This window comes from Psammomys obesus, unplaced genomic scaffold (genome assembly GCF_907164565.1).
Source record: "Psammomys obesus unplaced genomic scaffold, mPsaObe1.curated_primary_1811, whole genome shotgun sequence".
NCBI lineage: Eukaryota > Metazoa > Chordata > Mammalia > Rodentia > Muridae > Psammomys > Psammomys obesus.
The window spans coordinates 1-22,065 of NW_026588796.1; the positions used below are offsets into that span (position 1 = coordinate 1).

Below are 22,065 nucleotides of genomic sequence, written 5' to 3' on the forward strand. Positions count from 1 at the left end.
ACCCATTTGGCCAAACTTGGGTTCCTAAGTAATAATAATAATAATAATAATAATAACAACAACAACAACAACAGCAACAAAGACAAGAATGATGAGGCTCATGTCAGTGAAACAAACATTTCCTTCTTGGTACTTGTGTTCTCTGATGGATCCTGTCAACTTCATGGATTATTTATGTAAAAAGAAACCTAATCTTTGGTATTTCTGATAATCCCACCTAGGGAAAGATAAGAGTCAGAAAAATTCTCAGGCTGGGTGATGACCCTCTGGGTCAGTGTTTGTCACACAAGTGTGAGCACCTGAAATCAGATCCCCAGAATCCATGGAAAGCCACATGTGGTAGCCCACATCTGTCATCCCAGAACTCCATGGAGGCAAACAGGTGCCTTGTCTCAAAGAAGCTGAAATGTAGAGAATAACATACAAGCTTGCCCTCCAACTTGATTCTCATGTATATTACAGCACATGCGTGTGCACACACACAAACACATCTGAACACACACACAAGCATGCACACACTCATGTAAACATACACATTTCACATTCATACACACACAAAGATTTAAACCAGGATCTAGAGAGATGGCTCAGTGGTTAACAGCACCCTGTGCTCCTGCCCAGGACTCATGGCAGGCAGTTACAGCAGCAGCTTTGTGTGATCTGATGCCTCTGGACTCCAGAGACCCCTACACTCACATGTACATACAGTGTGCCTTGTGCCAAAAACACATACAGAGACACATGCATATACAGACATGGACACAAAGAGATACACATACACACACAGTCACACACACACACACACACAGTCACATACACACACACACACACACACAGTCACACACAACACACACACACTTTTTTCCAGACAGGATATCGCTGTGTACGCGCCTGGCTGTTCTTGAACTTTCTCTGTAGACCAGGCCAGCGTCAGACTCAGAGATCTGCTGCCTCTGCTTCCCATATGGTAGGATTAAAAGTCTATGCCACCGTGCCCAAATGGGACATACAAATACTTTTTAAATTATTCTCCTCTGTGGGTTGGGGTTGGCTTAATTTTCCTCTGTGCAGCTTTGTAGACCAGGAGAGAAATGAGTTCTGTGGTGCTGGGGACCTTTCCTTCGGTGAGACACTTTTTAGAAACTAAACCAAAGGAAAATTCACTCCCATTTTTTTTTCTTTTTTGAGATATTGTCTCGTACTGTATACCAGGCAGTCTTTGAACAGAAGACAATCCTCCTGCCTCAACCTTTTGAATGTTGCCATCGCAGGCATGTACCGCTGTGTCTGGCACACTCAGATCTCTTCTTTAGGGAACGTTATTACAGGAGGATACAGGAAACTAAACTTTCCAGTAAGCAGAAAATGAGGTGTGGCGTAACCCAGAAGAGGAGATGTAGTCAGAGAGAGATGCTGACCTTGAATGTGGTTCTGTGATTGTGGAAGATGAGCCTCATGTCTTGCACAAACTGTTTCACTTTGGAATAGGCCTGCTGACTCAGCTTCTTCTTAATGATGTCCAACCACATAGGTTCCTGCACAAGCACAACCCGGTCCTTAAAGTGGTGAGAGAAATAACAATGGCAGAATGACTGGCAGGCTCAGCATTTCCCTTCCATGGGGTCCCAGAAACAACAGAGCCTGTGCTCCTTGGGGATTACAGTCACAATCCCACAAGTGCCCTTCCCAGTCACATGACATCATGGATGCAAGAGGTTCACCACCTTTACTTACATAACAATAATATGGCATCTTGGAAAAAAAGGAGCTCTCAGGACAGCAATAGACTCTCAAGAGAACAAACTCACACTTCTGCAAGAGAAAGGGACTCAGTCAAATGACTCAGAAAGGCAGAGTCTACACACACACCCAGGAGGAAGGCACTACTCACGCCCATCAGGAACTTTGCCCAACATGAGTGCTTTGGTAATGACTGAGTTATTTTTATACCACGAGGTTATGCCATGATTGCAGCATGATGGAGTGTGGCTTGGAGGCAAAGACACCCTTTGGGTGCTATTGTCCTGTCTCCCAGCCTGGTTGTCCTCTTCCAGGGGAATGGAGAAAGTGTGGGGTTCCCAGTGACTCACCAACTGTTCCTGGGGCACCATCTGCCTCTGCAGGATCTCAGACTCTGGACGACTCTCTTGGCTTCCTAAGGACTGAGTCCTACAGAAGACGCAACTCCACGGTGTTCTAAAACATTGCATGTGAAGTGAGCAGGGGACAAGATCATTGAAAACAGCTATTCTTCACATGTCTGCCGCTGGGCTTTCAGGATTGGCGGACAGTCTCATCTGGGGAAGGGGTTCCCAGGCTCTAAAGGACCCCAGGTAGGCTCTTAATATGCCAGCTTTCCTAATAGGAGCCAGTGTTTAGAAAATGGGCTTTCAAGTGAGTGCTGTTTCTATATTTCTTGATTGAGGTTGGTAGGAGCACAAGGGGACCAGGATATCAGGGCTGAACACGGTAAATGGTCTTCAAAAGATTCTGGGAACCTTGAACCTCCAAGAGTCCATTACCACGTGGTGAAATGTGGGCAGTGGTAATGCTTTCTTTCACAAGTATGTAGAGAAAAAAGCAATTGGTATATAAAACGCCCAAATTTTGGACAAGAGGCTTCATTGCACAATTGTGAGAAAATGCAGTAGCCATATGTAGGCAAAGGGCCTGGCCTTTGCATCAGGTGAGGTATCCCTAACACAAAGAACATTAGCCTTTTGATGACAGCATCTTGAAACAATTCTCTGGAGGTTCCTATTTGATACCTGTTATTAAGAGCTCTTGCTTTCCCCGGATCCACACACAGGCTTCCACGCTAAAAGGGTACTGTGTATGACAAGGAAAGGGTATCGAATCTCACTCACATCTCAGCATCCACCGCTGGGATGTGACACTCTTCATGGAAGGCTCTGGGACAAGTATCACAGCAGAAGAGCGTCCCTCCATCCTGACACACCTCACACTCATCTGAGTTCTCCATCTAGAAATACAACATCTGCATCACTAGAGAAGACACCCACAGAGCCACCACTGTGACACCTTCTGTACATGGCCTTTGCATGAATCTGTGAGGACACTGAAGCTTTTCTCAGGGATATTTAAGAAAAAACATGGAAAAGGGTGTGCAAAATGAGACTTTCTGGTCTTCAGTGATGTTTGGGAGAAAGGGTCCATGAACCAGACCCAAAACCATCTTCCTTATAAAACTAAACATCCTGTCCCAAAAAGGCTAGTGTGGGTTTTGAATAAAAATGGCCCCCATACGTATACATCAACAGGAAAGGAACTATCAGGAGGTGTGGCCTTGTTGGAGTAGGTGTGGCCTTGTTGGAAGAAGTGTGTCACTAGGAGATGGTCCTTGTAACTCAAACCAGTTCTAATAACCTGTAGTCACTTCCTGCTGCCTGCAGATCCAGATGTAGAACTCACAGCTGCCTCCCCAGCACCATGTCTGTCTGTATATTGCCATGTTCCCTGCCATGATCATGAACTAAACCACTGAATTATAAGCCAGCCCAATAAAATGTTTCCATCTGTAAGAGTTGCCATGGATAGACTATCACCTAGAATGTCTAGTCCAGCTCTTTCTTCTCTCTCAAGTTCCCTTTGTCAGGGTATTTTTATCACAGGAGCAGGAAAGAAAACCAAGACAGAGAACAAAGCCCTGACATCATTTTCTGGAAGTATAAAAAGAGAACTTTGTTCTGTGAAAGGAAAAAAACTGCAGAGTCAGCAGAGGTGGGACTCCTTGCCAGGACTAATACAGAGAGCCTGTAGTCAAATTTAGTTTTCATTTAAAGAAGTTAAACTTTAGCATTATTTTTCCTTGCTGCTATTGAAAGTATGATCTATTTATCAAAACCAAAAGACTTTATACAGAAATAATAAACAGGCAAACACATAGCCAGTGAACGGTACACAAACATATTTGTGTTCAGGGTGCAGAAGTGGGTTATGAATGAACCACTGCTGTGTGTGGGAATCCCAGCATAAAACCAAACTTACAGTTCAGTGATACATCATGCCTAGATATCTGGAAATGTCAGAAGGCCTAAGATGGGTGCATGGATTAAGGCACCGGACTCAGGAGATTAAGGCACTAGAATCATGAGTTTGAGGATAATGTGAAGCCTTGTAACAACAACAACAAAACCTACAAACAAATACTCAAAAATTATAAATAACTGAGAGGGTCTAGAATGTCTATTAGTTTCCTCCCTGTCTCTGTCCCTGTGGGAAACCCCTAACCAACAACACCTATGACCCTTGATTGGCAGGTTTCTGTTTCCTGTCACTCACAATGTATCCCAACAAGTTCTTCATTATATTCCTTGGGATGCTAGTGGGATATTTTTATGATCACCTTTAACACAGGAAGCAGGATATATCTGAGTGACATCTGGACAGGAACACATGCATTCCTGGTCCTAACTTCAGGGAGAATGGTAACAGTTTGAGAAATGAGAGGTGGGTCTATATGCATATGGAAAAATCCTAGTTCAGGTATGGTGGCACACACTAGGAATCTTTGCCCTGGAAAGTTGAGACAGGAGGAACGGGGGTTCATGGACATTCTTGGCTACATAGAAAGCTTGAGGTTATTTTGATAGGACTGCATGAGAACCTATCTCAAAAAAATCAAGGAAGGAAGAGAAAGATGTAGTCCATGGGCTGTTGGGAAATTTTCTACCTTCTTGTGACCATCTGGGGAACCAACATGAACCTAGCTTGAGGACTGGTCCACCACTGGATGAGTGGGTGGGAAATGGGAAGTTGGAAAGGTGATAGACTCAAACATTCTGTGCCCCGGGCCATCTCTGACTTCAAGAGAAGCATGTCCTTCAGCAACATTAGTTGTTATTTTCTCTATCACTTAACTGCTGGCCATTTTCCTTCCTGGATCTTTCTCCTCCTCCAGATGCAAAGGACGGAATTCCTCAGGATTCCATCCTTAGTTGTAGTCTGTCCATATGGTCAGAGTCACTCTCCAGCTGCAGGTTTCTACCTGTGTCCTCAGCTTCAGGTGTCTCACCTCTCCTCAGCTCTCCTGCATGTTCTAATATTCAGCAGTGTCTGCTCTAGGGCTCCCTAGGTGTACCTCAAACTCACCCTATTAAGCTGTATCCCATCTTCCTACTGCACCCTGATCTTTCTTTTTTACCACCATTTTATCTAACATGCTCCATGCACCACACCTGGCTTCTCTCCTATCTTTCACCTCCCATCCAATTCCTTGTCCTCTGAACACTAATTTTTAGGCTAATTTAAATTTTTTCTTCATTCTAACAAAATCGACAAATACAAAAAGTCAGGTGAGCAGGGAAGGCACACAGCCTTAAGTATTAGGAAGGTTTGCCTATGACTGAACACCAGTCACACTGATACAGAGAAACAGTGATGGTTTTGCTGGCTCCCCTCAGCCTGACCCGAGGACATCTGTGAGAACTCAGTGACTCTGCAGGCAACTTTCTGCAGGACAAGAAGCAGTCCAGACCTAACACTTGCACACGAGGCCTCGTCTGCTCCTTCTGGGCTCTAGCTGCACATGGGATGCAGGCTGGGATGTTTCCTTTCCACACACTGCCTGTTACAAATGGCGTCTCCCGTGTTTTCTTCTCACCCTTCATTCCTTCAGGGACCCCAGAGAGCTAGAGATGTCTCCCACCTTTACCTTTAGAGTAAATGAGGATATGAGACCCCCATGGTAAAACCCGTGTTAGGAAACTTCTGACCCAAACGCCCAGACTGGCTCCTCCTGCTTTGCTTGTGGGTCAGATTTAGTAAGGATGGCTCTTCAGGGAAGCATGTGCAAAATGACAGCAAGTGCCTTCAAGGGAGAGGCAACCAAGACACAGGCAATACACCGAGGAGACAAGATGGCTGGGTTTTTCAGGGATTGTAGCCAGGAGTTTGTACTTACACACGGGTCAGCTTGGGAATGATACAAATTCTGTGTTCCCTGCTGAAGGAGAAAATTTGTGTCAAAATATTAAGAGTAATATTTGCTTTTGTAATTCATTCATTCATTCATTCATTCATTCATTCATTCATTCATGTAGTCAAATTTTTGTTTATCAATCTCAGAAAAGACCCCTGTGCCCAGATTTTTTGGTTCTGTTGCTCTCCTTGTAGAGCTCCTCTCCTCTCCAGGTCTTACTATCTCCCCCTTCCTTCATAAGATTCCCTGACCTCTGCCCAAAGTTTGGCTATAAGTCTCAGCATCTGCTCTGATACCTTGCAGGGTAGAGCCTTTCAGAGGCCCTCTGTGGTATGCTCCTGTCCTGTTCCTTGTTTTCTCCCTCTTCTGATGTCTATCCTCTTTGCCTTCCTGAATGGGTATTGAACATCTTAGCCAGAGTCCTCCTTCTTGATTAGTTTATTTATGCATACAAAATTTAGTATGTTTATCCTATATTATATATCTAATATCTACTTATGAGTGATTATATACCCTGTTGTGTCTTACTGCTTCTTGGATACCTCACACAGGATGATCTTTTCCAGTTCCCGCCATTTGCCTGCAAATTTCATGATTTCCTTGTTTTTTATTGCTGAGTAATATTCCATTGCGTAGATATACCATAATTTCTGTATCCATTCCTCAACTGAGGGGCATCTGGGCTGTTTCTAGCTTCTGGCTTTTACAAATAAAGCTGCTACAAACATAGTTGAGCAAATGTCCTTGTTGTATTCTTGAGCATCTTTTGGATATAATCCTAGGAGTGATATAGCTGGATCTTGAGGAAGTGCTATTCCTAACTGTCTCAGAAAGTGCCAGATTGATTTCTGAAGTGGTTGTACGAGAACTGAGGACCATTCATGGGGATAACCTAGAACCCCTGCACAGATGTAACCCATGGCAGTTCACTATCCAAGTGGTTTCCATAGTAATGGGAACAGGGACTGTCTCTGACATGAACTGATTGGCCTGCTCTTTGATTATCTCCCACTGAGGGGAGAGCAGCCTTATCAGGCTACAGAGAAAGACAGTGCAGCCATTCCTGATGAGACCTGTAGACTAGGATCAGAAGGAAGGGGAGGAGGATCTCCCCCATCAGAGAGGCTGCCATGAGAAAGAGGCTGAAGATGGACCAATTGTATTCAAGAACCCATAAGGCTCAGAGTTCTAGAGTCCACGTGATCCTAGAGAGGAAATCCATACTTTCTGTAGCTCTCCCTAAAAATCAAGTGAACCCAAGGGGCCCAGGGCTCCAGCTCTTCCTCTCCATGGCCTCCCTCTTCTCTATTCAAAGCTCAAAGGGATGCCGTGTTGGCTGCAATGTTCAGAGGCAAGCATGGGATTCACACTGCTTTTGCACATCGGTTTAATGACTTTTTATCCTTGCCTTCTGTGAGGCAGGCAGACACAGCCTTTAACTCCAGTCCAGGGCCGAGAGCTGGAGAAAAGCATGATCTAGGATACACTCACCTGAGAGACAGTCCTGCCACTGTCCACGACTCTAGAATCCCCTACTTCACCCCACTGGTTATTCTTTAATGTGGACAGTGACTTTCACAAAATACCGGAGGTCAGTCAGAGCTACTTTTACTATCTTCTCTACCAGTCCCTGGACATTCTTCGCATACTTTGTAATTGTGCATTACACAGAGGAGTAAATGTGGCTTTGCTTGGGAAAGAGACTCCGGGTATCTCAATGCAGATGTCATCATACAGAAATACGGTTATAGAAAGTATCCAGGACTTCCTGACACAAAACAATCAAAACAGGGAGTTTAAACAATCCTGTCATGAGCAAGGAAGCTGTCATGTGATGCTTTCAATGACATGGAAGTTTCCAGAATCCCAACCCCTGAGCAGATGAAGAGGCCGTGAGTAACTTAAGAAAGTGAAAGTAGATCTTGGATTTTGTTTCTCTGGGAATCCTGTTCTTATAAGGAGAGACACAACAAAATGAGAGACAAACACCTCCCTTGTTCCACAGGAGCGCTGAACTTAGGAACAAGGATGAATTACATGGGCTGGGCACTTCTAGCTCATTTGATTGACCCAGACTGAGACACTCTTGGCACATGGGGAAAGGTAGAGGCACTGGCCTTTAAAGCATTCATTGGACAGATGAAATGGTAGCTTTTTTCTAGGAAGCTGCGTGGATGAAACATCCCAGCAGTTTAGAGTTCAAACAAGCTGGATGATAATTCAAATGGCAAATAACATGCAAGCCTGAAGTTCAAATTCTCAGCGAGCCATGAAGCTCGTGTCTAGGGTCTCCTGGCTCACTGAAGTCTATGTTGGTAGCTCTCTCACATCTCCAGCTCAAAGGAGTCAATGTTCAAGGAAGATCTAGCTATACCATCCACACTGCAGTGTGGGTGGAGACTCCGGCTCAAAACAAGAAAAGAGAAAGGTAGAGGAGACAATGAGAAGTGACTTAGGTATATAACAACCTAACTGAGACACCATGAAGTAACATGCTGTGTGTATAAAACCACATGGTGAGAACTCACCTTTTTTTTCCTGGCATATTTTCGTGGAGGACTGGGTAGAAAGTTTCTCTGCAAGATAAAAGGACCTGAGGATGTTGGTATCTGTATTTCAGTGGTGTGAGACTGGCATTTCCAACCTCCTTCCAAAACTTTCTGCCTGGATGTTCTATGGCCTCTTCAGATCTGAGTTGTCTGAATCCTCCCTCTCCTCACCTACTACTGAAAGACTGTAGCCGTGGCACATGGAATGACCTCCTGACATCCCTCTTTCTCTGGTGCATCTTCCTGAGGCCCTGAGAATTTCCCCCTGAATCACTGATTCAACCATTACATCCTCTCTGGTCCTACCCGACCCACTTCAGCTTGACTTTCTGTACCAGGACTAGCCAGCCAGCACCCACTTGTTGCATGAATACAGGGTGTCACATTCTCTGATGAGTGTGGACACAAAAGGATAGAAAACCTGGCAGGGGAGGAAAGCAGAGGAGAGAACGCTCATAGAAAAAACAATCTCCCTCTTTCTCTGTCTCTCCTCCCTCTCCCCAATCTCCTTTTCGAGACAGGATTTCTCTGTTTAACCCTTGGCCATATTGCTTGCACTATGGAGGCCTTGAACTCAGAGACCCACCTGCTTCTGCCTCAGAATTTCTTGGCTTAAAGGTGTGTGCTATGACTGCCCCCACCGAGAACCAATCTTACACAATTAATGAAGGATCTCTGGAAGCTGATGGTCCAGGACTAGCCGGGACAAATACAGGCTTGCTGGATAGAGAGATGATGAAATCATATCTGAGAGAGACTCTTTCTAATAGCATAATCCTTGTTAATATGTTGTCAGCTTGACATGCTTTAAGAAGAGCAAACATCAGTTGAAGAATTGTTTATCTTAGATAGCCTATAGGCAATTCTGTGAGGGCATTTTCTTTTTTTCTCTTCTTCCTTTTCTTTTCTTTTCTTTTCTCTTTCTTTCTTTCTTTTTCTTTTTAAATTTTTCTTTCTCCCTTTCTTTCTTTTTCAGACAGGGATTCTCCTATAGCCTTGGCTGTCCTGGAGACACTTCTGCCTGCCTCTACCTCCCTAAGTGCTGGGATTACAGGCATGCACCTTGCCCAGCAAGGACATCTTCTTGACCGTGGATTGATATAGGAAGTCTAAGCCCACGGTGGGTGATATCATCCCTAGAAAGGTGTACTTAGCCTGAGTAAGAAAGGCAGCTGAACAGGAGACGAGGATCAAGCCAGTAAGCAGTGTTCTTCTGTAGTGTCCACATCCGTTCCTGACTCCACATTTCTGCCTTAAATTCCTGCCTGGGCTTCCCACCCCAATGGACTATGCTCTAGAAGCCAAATGATCCATTTCCTTCAACAAGTTGTTTTTGGTTGTGGTATTTATCATAGCAGCACAGGAAGCAAAGTAGAACAAGAATGTTGGGATTCTCTCTCTTTCTCTTTCTCTCTCTTTCTTTGTTTCTTTCTTTCTTTCTCATTATTTTGAAGAAGAGTCTCTCTATGAAGTGCTGGTTATCTTGGAACTTGCTATTCAGAAATCCTCTCATCTCTGCATCCTAAGTGCTGAGATTAAAGGTTTCTACCACTATGTCTACTCCTTACTGTCATCTCTAACTTCAAGGACATCACTGCTTTCTTGTGTAAATTTTGGGTTTGGAGTATTTAGGGTAGTATTAATATCCTGAACCAGTAACCTCAAAAGATAGGTTATGCCAAATACACAACACATCTTCCTATATCCACACAGGAGCCCTAGTCAGAACTCTGCATGCCCTTCTTTCTCTAGCCTGTCTTCCATTCATTTGTCAGCTCTTTCTTTGGCTTCAATGCCAAAGAAATCTATTTGCAATAACCTTATTCAGAATGGCCATTCCCTCCTCAGAGGTTCTGTATCTGTGGTCTGCAACACCGCCAAGGGTGTACCTGCCAGCAATGAGGCTATGAGTGTAGGGTGCCTTCTCCTGACTGACAGGGAAACCTAACTGATATTAGGGCTTTCCCCTAACTCAATACCTATTTGATCTGTAACTGATGCAATAAGAAGCGCTGACCCCTCTCCCTTCCATTACAATACCTTGATCAGAAATTTCAAGGGCCAGTTATAACAGCGCAGACTCAATTTCCAGTTCTTTGCTCTTTCATGGCCTCCCATAATTTCAAATTCTTGGGGCGTGAACCAGTTTCCATTCTCACATTGTATGGACATCACAGAGGTCCCTGTAAGACCACAGTTGGTTAACTCTGACTCTGCTGTGCCCGTAGAGCTCAGATGTGTGGCCTCCCACCATGCTAGAGCTAGAGCCACCCAAACTGTGCTGGATGCCAATAGCAGAGGAGTCATGTGTCCTCTCAGGCTTCAGGAATCCCCAGCTCAGCCCTCAGACTCCCTGACAGGGCTTTCATGAAGCCATGAAAAGCTTTGATTGTCATGCATGAAAAAATGATAATCATCACCATCAAACACCTGGTAAAACGACTTCAGGGTCACCTGGAAATGGAAAAGTCAGGCAAGTGAGTGACTCCACAGCCTGAGTGGATTCAACCTGATGCTGGGGGTCTCAGGATGGAGAACAACCAGAGGCTCAGGTGCCCCAGGCAAGCTTGGAGCCAAGACTGCAGCTGGTTCCTGCAACTCAGGATTATATGGCATCATAAATTGGATAAGCTTCATGAGAATATCAAACAGAAGTTTGCCCATCCCTGTAGTTACAGTAGACATCATCAAACATAAGTGAAATATAATTCAGTGGAAATATACTTTATGTTAAAAAGCCAATTGTATGTTTGATTTCTTCATTATTATGAAAATACAAACAAAATTCCAACTACACAGTTTCACACCCACCAGGATGACCAAAAAATTCACTGGGCAGGAGTGAATGAGATTGGCATGGCTAAAGTTTGCAGGCTTTTGAGGACAGGGAATCATGAGAAGAAGATGGACCTGAAGAGAGGAGAAAGGAGGAAACCATGAACGGTTAATGTGGAGAAAAACAGTACTTAAGCCAAGAGGAAGGATTGCAATAATGGCATGAAAAGGCCCAGATGAATATATGCAAGTACCATGGGATTATGCATGGAGGGCAGACCAGATGAGGATGGTTAAGGTCGATGGCACTGGATGGGGGCTGAAAGATGGATGGTGAGGTTACTGAGATAGTGTAAGTGAAATATCTGCATGGCCCAAAGTATATAAGGCAATTATAAAACTAACAGATGTCTGTGTCTTAATATTTTGTGATAGCAGGTTAAATAATACTGCCATGATAACTTAGAGCTAATAATAAACATTACATAACCTAGCATTCATTCATTTAATTACTACAAGTCATGAGACCTACCTTGCTTGAATTTATCCTTGTATAATGTTCCTTTCAAGTTACCACATGTCACAGGAAGCAACTCAGCACTGAAATCTGCAGTTGTATTTCTGCGCCTTCTTAGAACTGAAAAAGAGGATTTATTCTTCTCTCTTCACTTTGTAGTTTTCATTCCCCCTCCTCCCTTTGGAATTATTTCATTAAAACTTAGGACATTTTGCTCCTATCTTTAGTTTCTAAGTCATTCTTCCAAGTGGCATTTTGGATACATAATAAAAAAACACGATACCCCTGATTCATAAAAAACAGAAGAATTAGCAAAGAAATTTGGCTTCTATAAAACTGTCCTAACTCCTTTGCTAGTTAGTACACTGATTGCTACATGACCATGAAATATGGCTGTTGTCAGGTTAAGACTGGAGTTGTTTAACTGTGCTGTTTGGCTAAAGATGGTGGCCAGAGATGCTCCTCTTTTCTCTCCATTTGAGCACTGACTGGGTGAGCAGGGAGAGGAGATGAGCAGCAACCTAGCAGAACTGGGTGAGATCACTTCTACATCCTCTTTATGTCTGCTCTGCTTCATTTCTCACTCACAACAGTGTTTTTTTGTATCTGTAGCTGATACAGAAACCCAGAATCTTCTAGACTAATATAAAAACTATACAGGGAGGGAAGAGATTCAATTCCACAGATGTAGAGATGAAAATTCCTCAAGCAAATTTCTGGAAGGTGAGAAGCTAAGTTTTCCCTGCCTGTAATCAAGGCAGACACCTGGATGTGCTGGGGGTGGAGGTGGGTGGGATCGAGACTGCAGTGGACTGAGAATGGTTGACATAAATCACCCTCTTATATTAGAAATAAAGAAATTAAGGTCAGAGACAAGGGACAGGTCCAAGTCTATGAGGTCAAAGGAAGAAAAAGCTTAAACCTAGGTTTCTGTTCAGCACTCTGTACACCTGAGTGTACAGTCACTGCTGGGTGACACCCTGTGTGCCAGAGACTGTTTCCATTCTTGAGAGTTTCAGGTCAATGGAGCCAGTACTGTAGTTGTCTATGGCTCTTGTGGAGAGCCGCTTGTTTGTCAGGATACTTTCTTATTGAGCTCTCAGCAAAAAAACATGTTTTCACCCTGGCCTTCACCTGGAGACAGGGACAGACAGGATGTTTTTGCCAAGCTCACTTTCTTTTGTTTGTGTGAGGATAGCACAGACTGGTGGTTGAGGTAAAGAAGCTTGACTTCTCCATGAACTTCATTGTACCAAAGTACTTTGCTCTGACTATAAAAAGGGACAGTGGAATAAACTGAGTGCCTAATTTTCTACTAGAAACCTTCTCTAACAGATCCCATGTGTAGTGTCTTGATTTTTTTTTCTTTCAATCCTCACTCCCCACTCAAGAACTGTTTGAATCTGCCAGTGCTCTCCAGCAGTTTAGTGCCTGAACAGGAACCTGAGATACGGGGAAGTAGTGAAGGACACGCAGTTGTTGGCCAGCTTGGATCATGAAGTAAAAAGGACACAGTGAATAAAATTCGAGAGTAAAAATGGACAAGGCAGCATCCTCATGTTTTTTTAATGGAATTTAATTAGAAATAGTCTGACTATATGGCACCAGACTGAAAGTACAACCTTCAGGGTAAGAGAGAAAGAGGAAAGAAATATGTGAGGCTTCGGGACATAATGAGATTAAACCATCAGCTCTTCCAGAAGAGGTATATGTTCCTCCTAATGATAATTCCTTGTTAGAAGAAGACTTTGAGAATAACTTAGATCCTGATGAGATTGCAGAGTTAGAGGAAGAACAAGCTAGGCAGAAAGAAGAAGATATAACTGAGTTTTATGGCTTTCCAGTTATAGAGCACCCTGATGGACAGGGTAATATGGTGAGAGTCCATATCATATCATTTAGCAATTAAAAGCCTTGAAAACTGCATGCTCTCCAAATAGTCCTACAGCACCTTTTACTCAAGCTGTGTTAAGAGTCCTTGTCTACTGAGGTTCTCTGTCCAGGGGACTGGAAGTAATTAGCAAGAGAATGTTTGACAGGAGAAGATCATTTGTTCTGTCTTGAATGTATACGTTTACTGAGTTCATTATGTCTTGGTTATAGATTATTGGTCATTGGGTATTTTTAAAATCTGTAACATATAGTTAACTTACTTAAAACCTAGGGTTGGAACCATTCTAAACAACAAATAGTTGTTACTCACATCCCAAAATGTGAAAAGCTAAAATATGTTCATGTAACAATTGATACTTTTTCAGGATTTATAATGGCAACTCCCTTAGCAGGAGAAGCCACCAAACTCACTATGAGTCATTGGTTACAACTGGTATTCCTCCCATTATAAATACTGATAATGGTACTGAATATATTAGTCAAGCTTTTCAGCATTTTTGTGCACAAATCATAAAAAGGTATTCCATATAATCCTCAAGGTCAAGGAATTGTGGAGCATGACCATAAATCACTTAAGAACCAATTGCAAAAAATAAAAAAGAGGGAGTCATATCCCCAAATCTTAATCACGTTTTATTTTAATTTTTTTTTGAATGTGGATATATGAGGCTGTTCAGTGGCTGACTGATTGTAGCATCCTAATACCAAAGATTATTATGCCCAAGTGAAATGGAAAGCTCCAATTACTGGAAGATGGCAAGGTCCCAAATTGCCTTAATTTGGGGAGAAGGAATGTTTGTGTTTTTCTACAGGATACTGAAGGAGCCACGTGGATCCCAGAAAAGTTGGTTCGATTTGCAGGAGATGTTCACTGGAAAGAGGATGTTCCTACTGCTGTGGACTTGTGCTTGTGACACACCCTTGATTCATTCTGCTCCCAAGAGAAGATATTGTGCAGAGAAACTTCTTAGTTTCAATCTGGACATTGCATTGTGATGCTTATTCTAAGCTTCACCTATCTCAAGATTGTGTAAACATGCCATCATTTGTTCTCTGTGTTGCCAATGAAAACAACTGGCCAATGCTGAGCAATGGAGAGAATAGGGTGGGACATCCTGGTCTGGAGGGGAGGAGAAAGAGGAGGTGGGAAAAGAGATCCATGAGCAGAAACCTGGAAACATCAGGGAAATAAACTGGACCTAAGATATGACTAAAAAGCAAGTATAATTTGGGAAATCTGAATGGGAGGCAGCTATGTGGGCTTGGAGGTTTAGGATGGGTGGATAATTATTGCCCAACATTATGCTCTAGGTTAATTAAATAAATCCTAGTCTCTGTATGGTAATTTGGGTATACAGCTGGTTTACGAATAACCATTGTTTAACTATAAGATAAGTCAATATTAAATATTAATAATCATCAACACTGCTCTCAATTGACAAGTTAGTTTAAGTAGGTTATTTGTTTCTTTTAAGGCTTTAGATTCCTCCAAATTTTACCAAAATCTGTGTGCACTCAGATGGTGAAGAGAAAGAACCACAGAAGCCATCTTACCCCTGGTCTGGACAGATTGTTCTGGAGTCCTTTCCCTTTCCTTTCTCTTGGTAGCTGCCTGGCCACCAGCTCTGCTGCCACCTGGGAGGGACACAGCCAAATGCAGAGTTGAGCAGAGTACAGGTGAAAATGGGAAGGAGCAAGGCAGGCATCAGCCACATCAGGCCACTTTCTCCATGCCCTGTGGAAGAGAGCTCATGACAAGGAGCCATGTTCTTCCAGTCAGAAGTCAGAGTTAAAGCATGTGCAGGATTCAGTTGTGTTGACACTTTGGAAAGAAATCTATTTGTCTACACACAAGAAGACATGCATGAAAATGTTTTCAAAAACTACCCAAATGATGCGGTGTGAAAATATGCATTAAAAAAAAATGAATGCAATGACTCTTTTTCTCCTTTCTGAACAAAAATCTACACATCAGTCAGCTCATTGTCAAGACCATAAGACTCTTAGTTTCATGAAATTAATATTGAGTGGGATTCCAAAGCCTACTTACAGACCTGATGCAAAGTGATAGTCATTTAGAAAATGGCATTTAGCTTTTCTCTAGAAAGAAGAAATCCCTTAGATCATTCCTAAAATCATGTGTCAGGGTCCGTTTGTAAATATATACATCTTATAGGAATAAGATTGTATGAAACATGGCAACATCACCATATAGCTATATTTATGACAGGTTTGTTCAAGTTGGTCTCTCTCCCCACCCTTCTCTCTTTCCCCTTCCCTCTCCCACTCTCCCCACCGTGTGTATCTTCCTAGCTGTGTGTATCTCTCTAAAGAATGCCTTTAGTGACAAAGGCTGAGCATGTTCAATATTGTGAAAAACAAATAAAAATATAGACATCGCCTCAATTCCAATAACCAATGCATGCATTTTTGCATATGTGTGTATAAGAGTGAGTTCCTTTGTATATGTGTGGGTGTGCCTGAATGTGTGGAGGCCAGAGATCCATGTTTGATGTCTTCTCCAATAGATCCCCACCTTAACTGTCTGACACAGACACAAGCCTGACACTAAAGCTGGAGCTCATGATATGGCTAGGCTCATTATTCAACAAGTTTGAGGAATCTGCCTGCACGTGCTTCTCCAGTGGGGGATTACAGATGTGTGCATTATGCCCAAAATTTCATGTGGGTGTTGGGGATCTGTACTCAGGCCCTCATGCTTGTACAGCAAGTGCTTTAGCTGCTGAGGTTCTCCCTGGCCCTTCAATGAACACATTTGCAGACATGGACTATCATCTATGTTTCCATGTCTAAGTACACCTTTCTCTCTCCAGACAGACACATACTTCTATTAAAAGAGATGAATTTATGGACAAAAAAATGAATGTTTTCACAGGTACATATGTCCAAAAAAAGAAAATTTTTTATCCTACACACACACACACACACACACACTCTCACACACACACACTCGCACACACACACACACACACACACACTCACACTCGCACATGTGTACACGTGACCGGGTTGCTTCATTCATCCTTCTTTGAAACATTTTTCCAGGTCAATAAATATTTCATACTGAGGATGACAGCACTTTCCTTCCAGCTCTGGGCCACTCGCTCTGGACCACCACGTGTACAAGAATGAAACCATTTGTCAAAGACATTGTAGTGTCAGGATCCTTTGGTACAGCATCTGAACCCACATCTTACTGTAGCTGTAAAATTTTTGTGGGACGGTGGAGATTGCTCACTGCTTAAGAGCATCAATTTGCAAGCATGAGGTCTTGTGTTTAGACACCAATGTCCATGTAAAAAATGCTTAGGTATGTGCCTATAATGCTAGTGTTAAGGGACTGGAGACAATAGGCTCACTGTGGTTGCTGACTGGCAATTATCAGGGGAATATGGGAGAGAGAGAGAGACAGAGAGACACAGAGAGAAACAGAGAGAGAGACAGAGAGAGCACGTGCACAAGAGAGAACAGGAGAGTCTCCACCCTCCTCAGGCTATACATGTGGGGGTGAGTATGTGTAGCCATATGCACCTGTGTCAGTACAGCACACACATGTGCACACACTATCATGGCTCAGAAACTCAAGGCCCCCAAGTGTGCAGTGGCAAGACTTTCATAAACTCGACAGCTCTAACTCTGTTGCCCTGTTTGCTTACTTTGTGGGCCTAGAGTTAGTGGCCTCCTCCGTTTTCGTGTTGACTGGTTGTGGCCTTTCTTTCTTCCTTCAAAACAAACAAACAAACAAAAAGGCTAAAATTACTTGTTCAGAGCTATAAACATAATTCTCTGGGCCTTATATGTCAGCAGTGCTCAGATACTGTTGTCAAACTTCAGTTCCTAGAAATGAGGCAAAATTCTTAACAGTTTAGTTGTGTGAAGGTTGATGGCACAGTTAAATTTCAGTTCTTTCTGTGACCTGGGCTCTGGTCATGGGATGCTGTAGGAGATCACTTTCCCTTGAACACCTTTGAAGAATAGAAAGCTCATTCCTGCTCGTGCCTTAGGTTGATTGAATGACAAGTGTTGGAGCATTTATCTACCATGCAAATTCAAGCTGGAGACCATGCTACACTGTGAGGCGAAGAATGCTCTCAACTGCCATGTGGAACCTTTTTCTTTAGTTAGTCTCCACTTTCTTAGAGTTGTAACATGAGACCCTCATGTGTTTCATCTAGCTCCTGCAGGGCTGGAGTGGGGGTGGGGAAACTTTAGGAAGCCTCATAGGATCTTTCTGTTGCAGTTTTGTTTTCTCTTGAATTATGCAAATGCGTGTGACCACAGGTCTGGAGGATTGGAGAGTCTGTCTAATGATGACGATGAGGGATGATTATTATTTCTTAATCTGTATGTTTGCTGAAATAGAGGATGTGCTTACTGCGTGCTCATGTGTTTGAATGAGTGCAAGCATGGTCGTGCCAGTGCACACGTGTGAAGGTCAGAGGGCAACTCTACACGTCAGTCCTTGACTTGCACTTTCTTTGGAACAGGGTCTCTGTGGTTGTTCACTGGTTGTGGCTGGCTGGAGCAGTCACAATCCGAGATGCCCATCTTGGGTGAATCAACAGCAACTCCAGGACTGACAAGGGCAGAAGCACCAAATCTGTCGTGGTCTTCCAAGGAAGGTGACGTACTAAGAACATTCCACCCGGCAGAGCTTCTGCTGTCCAGTCTACGGCAAGCTAGAGACCAGTTTCTGAAAACTTCCATCAAGACTCACCTGGGCATGGCTCGTGAGCTCAGCTGAGCTGATGCTCATGTCTGCTGATGCCAAAGCTGCTCTGCCCAAGCGGGTTACACAGAACTGAGAGCAGATGTGGCCACTCCACAAGCTGGCAGAACACAACTAACTGGGCTGAATATTTGTTCAGTCCTGTGAGAAGCCATGACTGGCGGGGGCTGTGGAAATGCTATGACTGAGTAGCACTGGTCTCTGGAAATGGAGGCCGAACCTGCATTTCTCCCAATGCAGAACATGCAAACAAATTCAGGCTTGTCAAAGTAGGCTCCTTAGCAATAAAAAAAAAAAAAGCCAACTATCATGGCAAGCATTCCTCAACGTAAGTTAACTGCAGAATCATTCTGTGCAGAGAAGGAAACTTTATAGTAAGCAACATGCTGACAAATCTTACTTAGCATGTAAAAAACAACCTAAATTATTGTGTCCCTGAATAATAATGGCTGCCTTGATGAATAGGGAGTAAAGAAAAAGCATAGAAAAGAAAACCTTCACACGTTCATGCTCCTATTCTGTGTACCGATAGGCTTGTTATTTTAAAACCAATGCAATTAGCCAGATTCATCAAAGCGTGTGCTTAGGATTTTTGCCTTTCACTATACACCTTATCTTAAATAAGAACTGCAAAGACACTGAGCCCTACTTAATGCTCATATGCTCATATGTTCATACAGAAGGGTGTAAACTGAGGGATATTTGTTATCTCTGGAGTGTTCTTCACGTCATCCTAAGTTCTCACTGAGTCTTTCATTTCACTTCTCAGGGCACCCCAAGCCTTTTTCTACCATAGTATTTGAAATTCCTCCTCAAGAGATCAGCAGTTCAATGGAGCATGCCTTTAATCCCAATACTCAGGAGGCAGAGGCAAGTATATCTCTGTGAGTTCATGGCCAGCATGATCTAAACAGCAGGCTCTAGACTAGCCGGGGCTACACAGTGAGAAAAGAAAGAAAGAAAAGAAAAGAAAAGAAAAAAGAAAGAAAGAGCAAACGACAAATTTTTCACTGTCTCCTCATTGCCTAATTTCCAAGTTTAAGAATGTGTTGTATTGCTCGCTTCGGCAGCACATATACTAAAATTGGAACGATACAGAGAAGATTAGCATGGCCCCTGTGCAAAGACTGTGCAGTGGCTACGTGTCATCAGGTGACTCTGAAGCCCCACAGAGCAACACCGTCTTATAGAGCCACCTAATATTTGCGGTCCTGTCATTGTCATGGCCACAGTTACGCAGTTCCTGACAATCCCAAGATATGTACCACTCTTTATTGCTCTCAGAACAAATCACCAAAAGTTCAGTAGCTTAAAAACAGCACCAGTTTATCTCAGCACCACGTCAATTAGATGTCTGCTGTGGGTCTCATCAGGCTGAAGTCCAGCTGTCCACAGCCCTTCATCTGTTCCTGGAGGCTCGAGAAGAACCTGTTTCCTTGCCTCCTCCACATTCTCAAGATCGTCACGTTCCTGCATCCGTTCCCGCATCCTCAGAGCCACCAGTCTAGCATCCTTCTCACTATTACTGCACCTTTGTTTCCGCCCTTTCCATCTGAGAAAGGTTCCCACTTCTTAAGACCCATAAAATCAGATCAGGCACCCATACACTAACAGTCAAAAGCAACTCCCCCACCAAGGGCCTTAACTTAATTACATGTGTAGAGTGCCTTTGTCGTTAATATAGCAGGCTCCAAGGATGAGGAGGACCTTAGGGGAGGTCACCATAGCCTACTCCTTTATCACAGCAGCAAACTTAGCAACAAATGACTTCTCTGTTACATCAAAAGCATGGAAACACCCCTTGTTTCCTTACCTCTCCTCTTCCTGGATTCTTCTACAGTAATGTTGTTCCTAGTGTCCATAGCTTCTAGAAAACAATAAATGGCGATTAGGAAAGAAATAATGAAGAGAAGTTACCTTCCACACTGCAAGCGCCTTGCTTACATCAGTGTTTGGATTGTCATTTCTTTCTTCCTCCTAGAAGAATCCAAGGCTACTGAACTGACAACTAGGAATCCAAGCAGGGTCCTGGCCATTTTTGGACCCCCACCTCCCAAAGAAACATTTTAAATGTTAACAAGTTTTTGCACAAATAAAATAAGAATTTTGTAGGTAATTTTCTGGGCAAGCCCTAATTAGTTCTTTGACACTCTTGAGGACTTTGGTTGGAAATATACTCTGGATTGAGACTAGCTGACCTGAACTCTTTCCTCTTCACAGGCTGCAAGCTCATACCCGACAGGGACCCTTGTCATGGCTTATATGACAAAACAACTTCATTATCTAGCTGCAAGAGTTTACTTAGGTGTCTGGGGTGGCAGGAAAGAATGGGTATGACTCAGTACATCAAGGCAGCAGGCAAGCAATTGCCAGTTTTAAGAGTGTGTTTCTTCTCTTCCACCCAGACATGACCAACTGACTCCATCCTGTCACACACGGCTTGTCACACATGGCTCTGTGAAGGGTTCTTGCTTCTCTCCAGCTCCCAGCAGGCAGGTGCAGAGGACTGGATTTAGGGCTGGCCTGGACCACAAGCTAGTACTGTAGCTGGAGCTGTGGGACTCACAGAGCCATTGCCAACCCATGACCCCTGGGCAGCCTTATCTATTCCTTACCTTCTTGGCTGCTTCCCATCCTTGCTTCCGGGTCTTCTGCCACATATGTTGGGGAACATAAGACAGAGGACCGTGTCTTTTCACTTGTCGATTGTGCTGCTCCTGGAACAAAATTGTGGGTGTTGATTTGTTTGTCATTTAACTTTGCAGTGTGAGGGGCTCATTCGTGCTAGGCAAGCATTCTACCACTGAGCCATACCCTCAGACTTTTTTATGTTTCATTTTCAGACAGGGTGTTAACTAATTTTCCTAGACAGCCTTAAACTCAGGCTAGCCCAAGGTAGCCTTGAACTGTGGTCTTCTAATTGTCATACTAAGGATTTGACAACCTTTTTACAAGTTTTTTGGTCCCACCCCACTTCTTGTTCCTTTAAAATATTTTTACATTCTCCCTCTATCTTCCTGTTCCTCTTTTTAAGTTTTTCCTGTCTTGTCTGCCCCCTTTTTCAGAACATATGTTTGATTATTTTAGGGCCATGGTCTCCTTGTCTCTCATAGAGCAGCAGGAGAGAAGCAAGCTCTTTCTGACCCCTTCCTTTGTTCAGTTGGTGATCTAACATCCCGGATACTAATCCTAACCAAAAAATGCAGTCCATGGATTCTGAAACAGAGACAGAGAAGAGCCCCCACTATTGTTGGATGGCACAGCAAGCTACAGTCTAAACTAAAGAGGAGTGCTTTCTGGAAAAATGAAAACTAAGAAACAAAACATCTGCTCTGGCCATCACTCCCAATGTCCAATGGAGCTATTCCCTTTCTTCCATCTACATTATTATCTATCTTTAATTTTGTATATGTAGCTGTAAAGAAATGTTTAAAGTTCTTATCTTTCATATGGAAAATAAAATGTTCTTTGAAACCAGTAAATGTTAACCTTTGCTAGATTTACCAGTTTCAAATTCTTCCCATTTAGCCAATGCCCTGTCTTTCACTACAGGGAGCTTCCCTGGACCATGGTGGATTCTGTCTACCCAGGCCATTCTATTCTATTCTATTCTATTCTATTCTATTCTATTCTATTCTAT

The 22,065-nt window shown here is 43.2% G+C and overlaps 1 protein-coding gene and 1 pseudogene across 1 annotated transcript in view; one reads left to right on the plus strand and one right to left on the minus strand.

Moving 5' to 3' along the window:
• Positions 1 to 6: 6 nt before the first annotated feature.
• The window catches only part of LOC129674766 (nuclear body protein SP140-like protein), a gene marked incomplete at its 3' end in the record, with an annotated part of 25,584 nt that continues 3,525 nt past the window's right edge, over positions 7 to 22,065 (minus strand). Inside the window, exons 4-15 of the mRNA XM_055604884.1 lie at positions 21,041 to 21,142; positions 20,239 to 20,292; positions 15,230 to 15,310; positions 11,798 to 11,902; positions 10,531 to 10,673; positions 8,470 to 8,517; positions 5,924 to 5,965; positions 2,868 to 2,983; positions 2,091 to 2,196; positions 1,735 to 1,812; positions 1,419 to 1,556; positions 7 to 24 (exon numbers count right to left, since the gene is read on the minus strand). Of these exons, the coding sequence (XP_055460859.1) occupies positions 7 to 24; positions 1,419 to 1,556; positions 1,735 to 1,812; positions 2,091 to 2,196; positions 2,868 to 2,983; positions 5,924 to 5,965; positions 8,470 to 8,517; positions 10,531 to 10,673; positions 11,798 to 11,902; positions 15,230 to 15,310; positions 20,239 to 20,292; positions 21,041 to 21,142 (1,031 nt within the window). The remainder of the gene's footprint in view (positions 25 to 1,418; positions 1,557 to 1,734; positions 1,813 to 2,090; positions 2,197 to 2,867; positions 2,984 to 5,923; positions 5,966 to 8,469; positions 8,518 to 10,530; positions 10,674 to 11,797; positions 11,903 to 15,229; positions 15,311 to 20,238; positions 20,293 to 21,040; positions 21,143 to 22,065) is intronic.
• LOC129674768 (U6 spliceosomal RNA) lies at positions 19,480 to 19,552 on the plus strand (annotated as a pseudogene).